Source organism: Medicago truncatula, chromosome 4 (assembly GCF_003473485.1).
Source record: "Medicago truncatula cultivar Jemalong A17 chromosome 4, MtrunA17r5.0-ANR, whole genome shotgun sequence".
NCBI classification, from domain to species: domain Eukaryota; kingdom Viridiplantae; phylum Streptophyta; class Magnoliopsida; order Fabales; family Fabaceae; genus Medicago; species Medicago truncatula.
In genome coordinates this window covers 64,474,710-64,486,535 of record NC_053045.1, presented here as the reverse complement: position 1 = coordinate 64,486,535, position 11,826 = coordinate 64,474,710, and the positions used below count along the sequence as shown (strand labels likewise).

Genomic DNA, 11,826 nt, shown 5'->3' with positions numbered 1-11,826 from the left:
GTTGAAGCAATCAGTGAATTTCCTGTGGTACCTATTATTGATTAAACAACAACTTCTAGGAAGCAAACACTTATGCTTCCTAGAAGTTTAGTCTTCACAACCCCCAAAGAAGAAATATGAGATGACATATTGTTCAAGTAGATATTGACAGTAAATATATCTCCATTGTCAGCAAAACTACTACACTAATCTTCATTGTTGTTCAAAGTGGTCGATTGGATAAGAGTCAGAAGTTTCAAGTACAAAGCTTCCTCCCATATAAAGAAGGGTCTACGCCACCAAACTTTAAACACCACCCATCCATTCCCCCCGTCCCGTTAACAGTTTCTAAAGGTTGAGCTGAAACCGCGCGCTTACAGCCTAGGAAAATCTTTTTTTGAAGAAGCAGCCTAGGGAAATCTTGTCACTATGCCGACTCTCCAATATACCAGGTTCTATCTACACTGAAGCATGTCGTTTTAGAGGAAGGCGTCACAAATGCAGGGTTCTACCTACACCACCGCTATATCAAGCCTCCAAAACCTTTTTCTATTGGAAATCAACATGCGTCACTAACCACCACCACCATTTAGCTAAGAGGGATTTATTAAATTAAAGAGATTTAAATCCTTAACCCCTAAACTGCCACAATCCTTTGTTCTACAAACATCCCCCCATTTCACTCACAAAATTTTACGATTACCAATTGTCCCACCCTAAAGAAAACATCTATGAATTTGAATAATCATTTTCCACACATGCATTTCGAAAAAGAACATATAGAAAGTTGGAATTGAACCAAGAACCAAATTGATCAAAACCACTCTCCCTCCCAAACTAACATACTTATTCCGCCAAAAGCCCAACCTCCTTTCAATTGCTTTAACCACCGGGTTTGAAGTTGATGATTTCTTCGAATTTGCACTCACTGGAAGGCCAAAATAGATGAAAAGGAATTCACCTACTACACAATGTAAAAAGTTTGCCGCATTTCACAAAAATACGCCTAAAATTACGCCAAAAACCTACTATTGAAGAAATTAACCTTCAATCCAAACACCATCTTCTTCGAGTTTGGAAGCATAAACCCTTTGAAGAAGCCTAAAGACACCGCCTTCTTCATCAAAAACCTAAACCCTCCGCCACTAAAAATGAGCTAAAGGATCTTCGTGCTTCAAATCCTTCTTAATGTTCATTTGAATCGCGAGACACCCATTAACCAAAGCCGAGAAACTATAAAAAAAAAAATAAAAAAAAAACGCATGTCTTCATCCAACCACACCATCTATCACTAAACCCGAACCACCGTAACATATAGTGCAATAACCTCCAACTAATCGAATCATAGGCTTTTTGAAAATCTTTCATGATCAAACACTCCATCTTTTTTTTCCTTGCCAAATCCACCACTTCATTCACCACTAAAGCACTATGCAACAAGAACATTCCTTTGATAAATTGCGATAGATTTTTGAGATAAGATAAGAGTGTCCGTTACCATGGCTAATTACCGTACAACTAATACCTCTGCTAATAACTTTTACACCAACAAAGAAATAGGTCGAAATTCATTTTACACGCACTTTTGAAATTACAGCAACAAAGTATAATTAGGTAGCCTAGTGGCTAGAATTCACCTTTTAATGTGAATAAGTGTGGTGTCCGTGGTTCGAACCCTGACCCCTGCATATAATAATGCATTGTCCTACCAATTGAACTATGATCACGGAACCATTTATGGAGTTTTATTAGCATAAAATTCATCAAACATAACCTTAACCGTCGCCTTTATGACATCCCATTATATTTTTTAGAAAAGCAAAGTTAAACTCATCCGGACTTTAATTCACCTATATATAAATGTAGGATTACGAGAACACTTTTGTACAAACTTGGTTACTACAAAAATCTTTTTATTTGTTTTTGAGATGGATAACTAAAATCACTTTAAGGAAAAAATTAATTAACAACGACATTTTAATAAAAAAAATATAATTCATATAATTAATTCTATCATTAATTAATTAATTAGATATAGATTTAAATTTAATTTTGTCTTTAATATGGGTTGCTTATTAAAAAAATTGTAGTAGTTTGAATAATATATAGAACAGAAATTAAAGGAAGGGGCAATAGTGCTTATAGAAAGATATTGATATTAACGAGTGATGAAAATGAGTAATGATACAACTATATATATGTTATTGAAATCAAGGGATACAGGCCGAATAATCAGAGTAATTAGAAAAACAACCTACATAAAGTTGATAACTGAAATCAACTGGCTCATGTATCAATATATGTATTTGCATTATATAGTAGGTAGTAGGGTTGATGCATTGCATATATAAATATAATTAAAACTTAGAACTGAGTAATTAGTGATTACTTGAAGGAGGTGTTGTTACTACTGTTGGGGTGATTATGATCCTCAGGGATTGGATTCCAGTCCCACAGTCGGTCAGAGAAGGTAGTTGGAAATTGATTTGGTAACATTGGTTGCATCAGCAATGTAGACAAATGATTCGGATTTGGATGATTGAGATGTGGGTTTTGAACATTGTAACAATATTGCTGTTGTTGATAACTTACAAGCCTATTGAGATCATCCATCATCATTGCAGCACTGGTAGCAGTATTGGAACAGCTCACTGCTGCTGCTGCTGAAGCTGAGACAGGGAAAATGACGCCCCCGCCGCCACCAGCGGAGACTAACAGAGAGTTTCCCGCAGCTGAATATTGTACTAGGTGCCTAGGTTGATGCTGCTGCTGCTGCATAATCATCAATCCTTCTTCTTCTTCTGAACGGTAATTAGTAGGAGGAGGAGTATTGCTATACTTGGAAAGCCCAAGAGTTGTTGTGACATGATCTGAATTACCGCCGCTACTGCTTCCTTCCATTTTGTTAACTATGTGATCATCAATTGTCTTTGGTGATTGTCCAACAACAAATCCCATTCCCAATATTTCATTTTGCTGCTTATTCTTGTCTGAATGTGAAGCAGTAGTACCTCTTGATGATGATGATGATGATGGTCGTGTAATTGGGAGACAACGAGGGAGGGAGGGATGATCTTCTACTCCTGCTCTCTTGTATACACGACATAGGGATATCTCACCCTAATTCAAATTGAAATTCAAAATTAATCAACACAGTTCAAATTATTACTATAAGGATCCAAAATTTGGCATACATTTCATATTTGACTAATTAAAACGTACAGTAGTCTACCTGCACTGCGCCATCAGAATGATCACGAGAGATGAAAGGAATTAATTAATTTGTGGTCAGAATTTTAAAATTCATGCATGAAATAGTACATGTGTATGTATGTATGCGAGAGAAGGAGAGAGAGAGAGAGAATTAATCACAAACGGTGATAGTTGTTGTATGAATATATTTTAGGTACTGTTTAATTTGTACTCTCTTTCTTTCTTTAATTTCTATCACGTAATAATTAATTGCTCACTCTCTCCCTCTTGCATTCTTGGCTTCTAACTAATTTGAATATATATATATGGCTGCAAGTTTCACGCAGCTAGCTACTATATTGTTTTGGTGTGCTATAGCTTTGGATCTATGATTAGATGGAAATCAAGCGTGTGTATACTATATATTTATGGATTCTGAAAAAGACGACCCAAAATCAAGATGCATAATATATAATATAGCTCTTTAAAACTAGGGTTGATTTTTTTAAAACCAACAAAGACACGGTTTCAATATATTCATTCATATACAACATGAAAGAAAAATCAGGAATGAATTAACTCCATGAATTAGAGCAGTAATATTTGGTAATTAAGGAGAAGTAATTATTATATACCTTTTGATATCGTTCGGTTTCATGTTGGGGTAATCTATACTCATTCATAATCCAACTGGTTCGGATGCCTTTAGGAGCTTTTCCAGAATAGAAAACTAGGGTTTTCTTGAGTCCAATTGAACGGAAGTTTTCAGTTCGAATCATCCTATCCGCTCCTGTTGCCTTCCAATAACCAGAAGTTGTTACACGATTTGGACGATCACCGTTTCGATACTTCCTATCTCGAGGCACATAAAAGTACCACTCCTTCTCTCCGATTGCTGCCAAAGCTGCTCATCATCATCATCATCATCATATCAAATTCAATCACATAACTAAATATATAACAGCTTCATATCATCATATTTGCGTATGTATGTGAAGTGAATTATTAAATTAAATAGACTCACGTTTCTCTTTGTATGAAAATACGAAACAAAAAATATTTATAAAAAGAAGTTAGCTAGCCAATAAGAAGTATTATTATATTATTAAATCAAAGAGGGATGGCAACAAAAAAAAGGGTTTCCAGAATTGCTTTAGGAAAGGGGAAGTTCTCATATAATATAATTAAATATGTGATGACTATAAATAAATATATACCAGGAAGTTCCCAAGGGTCATAGCGATAAAGATCGAGAAAAGTAATAAGCTCAACGTTGAAACGTTTTCCCTCGACCTTACGGCGAAGGTAGAACTCTACAAGTTCTTCTTCAGTTGGATGGAAACGAAACCCTGGCATAACCACGTCATGCTCGTGATCATCATCAGCATCATCATCATCATCTACTACTGTAACTGTAGCTGTAGCTCCTTTGTTAATATTATCGTTAGAAGTTCCATCTTCGTGACTCAAGCTCATGCTGCTCATGTTAGGTGATGATGTTGCTGCTGCTATTGCCATCCACTCTCTCTAACTAACTAACAACAACAACAACACACCCCTTTGCTCTCTCCTCTTTTATACTTTCAAAATCTATTTATTTATTTATTTATTTCAATAGTGTGTGCTAGTACAATATAGTGTTAGGCCAATTAATTAATAGATAAGAGATATTGATGATATTTTACATATTTTTTAAATTTCTCTGACTCTAAAAAATGGGACAAGTTAAACTAGATAGATAGATTGATGAGAAAAAGAGAACAAGTAGAGTTAATGACTTTTGGGCCCTACAATTGGAGGGGGAGGTATACACTATATGTGATGAGAAAATGACTTTTAACAAGGGACAGGGTGGACACAGCCCAAAAAGCGGTGCACTTGGACCTTTCTTCCACCCTTATCAAATTAGTTTACCATCAATAAAATTATGTTCACCAAAATATATCATATCATTTGGAAGTTTGTAACACAAAAATATCCATATCTCACATGCAAAAGTAAAACACTCGTGTGCTCTCTCGATTTCTCCTCTTGTTTCTATCATGTCACCAGCTCTAAACCTGTTTTGTTTTAACTAAACCAATTTTTAATCAAATATAAGATCTATATATCTTTTAGATAAGCGACCAATTTATTACAGGGGAATGCATGGCATACTCAACTCCAAAAGGAACAAATTACAACTAGAATAATTAAACGCTTGCTAGTTATTCAACTCCATGGAACAATTTTAATATGTGACACTATGCCACAGTGCCACTTCCATCCACATTCCCCTTAAAAGATAAAAGTTGTTACGTGGTGAAGCTAAAATATACCATGCAGAAAATGAACCAAGTGTGAAGTTTCTGTTGTGATCATCAAAACAGTTTTCTTTTAATAAAACTTTCCCTTTCTTTTTGGTGTAAATTAAACTTTCATATTATTATGGTGTTACAATAGCTAGTTGGTTTTTTTTTCTTCTTTTTTTAAGGGAGCTAGTTGGACTTTTGTATATCTATCGTGATATTTGAACATTCTTTTTTTTCCCTACATTCATTCAACACGCAATTTTATCTTTATCGCTTCTTTCAATCCGATCACCAACTCATCGTATCAATTACATCACTTTATCTATCTCTTTTCTTTTCAAGATATATACACTCTTATATGGTGCAACAATGTTACTGAAAGACACCGTTTAAACAACAATACATGACACCTGCAATGTTCACCATATTTATACAGTGAAACAATATATATATATTTATTTGTTAACTTAAAAATATATATTTTAACTACTTTATTAACATATATCTCATTGACCTAAAAAATGCAACAAACATTAACCATTTATTTTACATAATTTTATGTATTTTTGTCCTTTTTTTGTAACTATGTAAATAAGTGGCTAATGACTTGTACTTTTGTGATGAATGAAGTAGCTAAAATGGTTAATTAAATTCATGATAAAATGTGGTTAATAACATACGATTATTTTGTTAATAAATTTATGAAATTGATCATGACACAACTTAATTTTTGTGTTACAAACATCATTCCCTAAAAAAGAATGATTCACTGTAATAAAAAGAAGTTCGTTTTTTTTTACAAGAAAAGTGTGAAAAAAAAAGCGTTGTTTCACTTTTTTCTTTTAATAATTAAATAAAGAGTAAATTACACTCATCTCTCCTCAAAGATGCTTGAATTACACTCTCCTCCTCTCTTATGTTAAAATATACACCCCCTCCCCTCTTATTCAAAACATATTTGAAAACTTTTCAGCCCCCCTCCCCTAAGAGAAGCTTGAATTACATGCCCCTCCTTTCTTATGTTAAAATCTACGCTTTACTCCCTCAATATTATTTATTTATTTATAATAATAATCTAACACACTTCGGAAAAAATAGTATTGCGGGTCTATTTTAATATAATAAAAAATTGAATACATATTTTTCGCTATTTTTTATTCATAATTTCAACAACATGTAGTTTTAAACCCTATTTTAAAATATGAAACAACCCAAAATAAAATTAAAATATGTGAAAAATTACTAAAGACAATAAAACATGGTTATTTAAAAGTTAATTTTACACTCTAAATTATAAAATCAATAGCAAATATTAAATTTAATTATCATTGACATTTAAATTATAAAGAAATGAATTAATTTTTCTTAAATGGTGGTTCAAAATTAATATATATCATAAAAATATTTATTTATGTTAAAATATATTAAAGTGTAGTGCAAATTTAATTATTAAGAGAGGGGGTTGTAATCCAAGCATCTTATAAGAGAAGAGAGTATAAATTTTATTTTTCAAGAGAGAGGAGTGTGTATTTTAACATAAGAGGGGATGAAAGTGTAATTCAAACATCTTGGAAAAAAGAGGAAGTGTAACTTACTCTAAAATAAAACTCGGCGTTGTTTCACTGTATAATAAACATATCCTCGTGAGCTTAACTCAATTGATATGGACAATGCATAATATAAGGTCCGAGGTTTGAACCCCAACAAAAAAAAATTGATAACCAGGGTTGCTGTCCGTATTTCGGTACAAAACGGTGTGTTCCAAATAATACTTCAAACAGTGTTCACGTGCTCCACATGAATCTTGAATATTCATAATAAGTCAGATGATGTAAATGTCACTACAAACACACTTTTGTAGACTAACAAAATAAAAAAACTTTAAAGTTGGTCTCCGCAATACTTATTTATTATTAAAAAAATTAAAGTTTGTTTTATAAATTTTTGAAATAAATTTGAACGAATTAATAAAAAATTATTTAGTTAATAATATTATATTAGAATTTAAACTCAGGGATGAGAGATCATCCAAAATATAAACCCCAGATGACTTAAGGGTCATACTCATATTAAATATTTTTATCTATTCATTGTAAAACTCTTAACATTGTCATCCCTTTAGGAACAGTTTGTACTTTCATTAAATCGACATCGAACTTATGGTGTAGCCCTTTGAAATTTGACAGCTTCATCCACCTTTCAATATTCGATGGAATGTCTGGATCTAGCTAATAGGCAGCTCTTTTTGTAGTTACATTCTCAATAAAAGTAATTAACTATTTTTAAACTTAGTTCCTGATGTAAAGAGTCTAACCCAAGACTATTTCATCAGTTGAGAGCCTCATAACTTAAGTAACACTTTGAACACTTTTTTCTTTTCTTAAAGAAAGATGTTTATGTCATTTCAATTATAATAAGATGTTTGATACAATTAGGTATATGATAATAAGTAACGAGACTAGCTAATAGTGTGGCAACCCATACAAGGTTATGAGCTACCTCATTTGTTTATCGTCAACTAACCTCGACCTTAAAGTTTGTGAAATAAATGGTAAACAATCTTCTGCAACCATTATTATTTGACTGAACTTTGTAACATCAACACGACCCTGGTGAAAATCATATGTAGTGACTTTGGAGTTTGAAACAAAGTCCACGTTGTCAAGAGACAAACAACTCAGCCATTTCATAGCATGGTATATGGTCAAAGCTTCTCCCATTGGAACTGAGCCCACCGGAGAAACAAAGGTTGTTTTTGCTAACATACATGTACTTTCATCATCTTGAATGCACATATCAATTCATGTTCTGTTCAATTGATTAGAGAAGGTTGCGTCAACATTACATTTTACCTGACTTTGGTGTGGTTGCTGCTAGCGAATCAGAAAGTTATCTAAGTTCATCGACTGGATATCCTCATTAATCATCACGATACAAGATTGTCCAAACATAACAGTTGATACCAATATGTTGTTCATAGGTTGTTGATATGTGTGGGTATTACACATAGTTGAGCGAGGATTATTGGCTAAACTCCAAGCTTCCATCAGGTGGACAACTCTATCAATAACATGCGCAACAATTTTTAAAACATCTTACTAAAGTTTGAGATTTTTATGCTTCCACACACTCCAAATTAGGGAAACGAACCGTTGAGAGGTGTCACGAGAGAGGTCTTGCAAAAGAGAAAAAATGGTATCAACCCCTGATGTTATGCGAAGACATGCATGATGAATTTCATTCCTAAGACCACTTTGATGTCAAACCTGCACATCAAAGGAACAAGCAAAAAATACATGGGTGAGATCTTGGAAAGGCACATCACATGCGACACAAGACATTGGATAATGAACTCTTTTATCTTGTAGTCTAACACTGGTAGGTAAGCAGCCTCTACACATTCTCCAAATTAAGTTCTTGATTTTGGATGGGACTTTCAAACGCCGTATACCATACCAAAATCCCAGTTTCTGAAGAAGGGATGTGTCAATCAAATTCTCAACACATAGGTGATAAGCACTTTTAACCAAATACATCCCATTTTTCTCAGCTTTCCAATTCAATTTATCTTCCACCATCTTCTCAACTAACAAGTCCGTAAAATTGATATGGCAATATCATGACTCAAAGTTTGATGAATAACTTCCTGGTTCCAAGTCCGTAAAATTGACATGGCAATATCGTTTTAAAGTGAAAATAGTGTTAAATTTTACGAAAATAGTGTTAAATTTTTTGAGAGTGTTTTATCGTTTATATATTTTACCTAATTTGAGATCTCTAATGTTAGACGTGAAAATATATAATTTATACCAAAGAATAAAAAAAAGTCTAATATTTAAAGATGTGTAACAATGTATGCAATAAAAACCGTTTTTCCTATAAGATAAGATATCATGATTAGATGGCTTCTTCCATCGATCAGTTTGGCAATATGTTTCACTATGGATTGTTTTGAATTTGACTCCAAAAAGTCTAGGATGTGATTGACCGATGGTTAAAGAATTGGGATGTGCAAGTGCAAGCTAGTTGCAAGCTTGTGTAATAATAAAACAAATAACAAGCAAAACTTAAGTTGAATATTTGACATCTAATATATCTCTCTCTCTCACTCTCTCTCTCTCACACTCTCAAAGCGAACTAATTTTTCTTTTTTTATTTGATTTCTTTTCATTTTTGTACAAAAATGAACAAGTAAGTCTATTTACTTCCAAGTGAGCAAATCAATTTACTACAGAAAAAATATTAATGCACGATTTTTTTTAATTATAATCCATTCCACTTATTTATCTTATAATTCTATGCGTTCATTAATTAAATTTATTCAACGACAAACAAATATGATTGCTTGTTCCTTGTTAGAATGAATATTTCTTGGATTAGTCTCCAATTAGCATATATATATATATATATATATATATATATATATATATATATATATATATATATATATATAAGTATCCAAGACATATAAAAAAAAAACTCAAATAATAAACACAATGACTCTTATATCTTCTTATTAAAAAAACCGACTATTGTACTTTAAAAAGAAACCAGCTTCCAAGCAATAAGAGGTTGTGGACAATTGAATAACTCAATTGATTTGAGTGAATGGCAAAAATGTTGGAGGTTCACGGTTCAAGTCTTGACAAAGAAAAAAAAGTTAATATAACAATTAACAAAGCGGTATTGCATGGTTAAATGGTTATTATTTTCCTAAAAAATACTATAAAAAATGTCCTTTGTGATATTTGTTAAGGAATCAAATATAGTAGTAATATTACATTTGCATTATCCAAGAGTGATTGCCTTAAAATATACATGTAAACTAACGACACATAAAATGTAAAGAGTACTTGTTTTTTTGTTTAAATTGGACCACTTCTATGGAATAAAAAAAAAATTGGGAGTTGGGAAGATACATTCACACACACGTTGCAAATATATATATATATATATATATATATATATATATATATATATATATATATATATATATATATATATATATATATATAGGTTGGATGGTGCTACTGCTAATGAAGCATGTTCATAGTATGGGGCATAACTCATAAGCATATATGTGAAAAAGAGTCAAGAGAAACCCGTGAAGTGATGATGAGTGACCACTCTCGTGTTGACAACTACAAGTCACCTTGTTTTTTTATATTTAATATTTATTTTTACAAGTCTTTTTTCTAGAGGTCTACTTGAATGTCATTTTCAATATTTCTTTAATGCATATTGATTCAAGAGATCAAATTAATTTCTGATCTCTCGGCTAGAATCCTCACACGTCACAGCACATGCGTGAGATGAGCAAGATTTAATAGAAATAATAACTATTACTCTAGGTTTAAGTTACTCTAATTAAGTCCTTCCTTCAAATACAAAAAGTTGCAATAACTATACGTTTAAATTATAGTTACAAGTTGGTCTAAAAAAAGTTACATGTACATACAAGTTGGCTAAAAAAGTTAAAATCACAAATTTTTGTCAAAAAAAAAGAAGCAAAGTTATAATTACAATTTCTGTGCATAAAAGCCTTACTTTACAATTACAAATGCTGGGTACAAAAGCCTTACGTATAAAAATAAATTACATATATACGCCCTTTACTTTAATTTGATCCTTTCATTATATAATACAACCTTTACGATCCTTTAAATTTTTGTTCGTGAGCTATGTATTGACTGTGTTGAGTTCAAACTCATAATCTATGGTTAAATGGAAAGAAATAATTTACCATCTCATATAAATATTATTGAGAATTGATGTTCTCATTTGATAAGGCTGAAAAACACGAGTAAAATCATAAGTAAGTAATTATAATGTTATTAATTTACATTTTAGTTATTATAAATGTTTTTATTTGTTAGTTTTTGAGTAGATTTATTATTTTTTAGTTTTTGAGTAGATTTACATTTTATAATTAATTTTTAGAGTAGATATTAGTTGATTAATGTTGTTAAAATACTTGTGATTTTGTTGAATAAATTTGGTTGGATTTGGTTGGGTTTTTTAGAAAGATTTGAAAATTTGAAAGATGAGATGAGATGAATAATGGATGAGAGAGCTTCTGCCAGATTTGTAGCAGAAAATCCTCGGCAATTAACTGCAGCCAGATTTTTAATTCCTCGACAGTTAACTGCCGATGGGCAAAAATGTATTTTACTCGTGTTTCTCAACCTTATCAAATGTGGGAACAACAATTCTCAATATTATTGAATAGAAAGTAAAACAAAACACTTTACTTTGCTACAGTTACGATCACTTTTTTTAGAAGAGTTTTTTAGTGTACAAAGCTAAAACAAAACCAGAAAAAAAAAAAAAAAAAAAGGCAAAAAGAGAGCAACTTTCTCAAAAA

At 31.9% G+C, this 11,826-nt stretch overlaps 1 protein-coding gene across 1 annotated transcript; it reads right to left on the bottom strand.

Moving 5' to 3' along the window:
• Positions 1-2,118: 2,118 nt before the first annotated feature.
• Positions 2,119-4,778, bottom strand: LOC25494356 (NAC domain-containing protein 35). Its single transcript, XM_013603245.3, has 3 exons — positions 4,389-4,778; positions 3,807-4,075; positions 2,119-3,099 (listed from the first exon to the last, which is right to left on the bottom strand). Exons 1-3 carry the CDS (start codon positions 4,687-4,689, stop codon positions 2,365-2,367), a joined length of 1,305 nt encoding a protein of 434 aa, XP_013458699.1. The 5' UTR covers positions 4,690-4,778; the 3' UTR covers positions 2,119-2,364.
• Between the last annotated feature and the right edge of the window lie 7,048 nt (positions 4,779-11,826).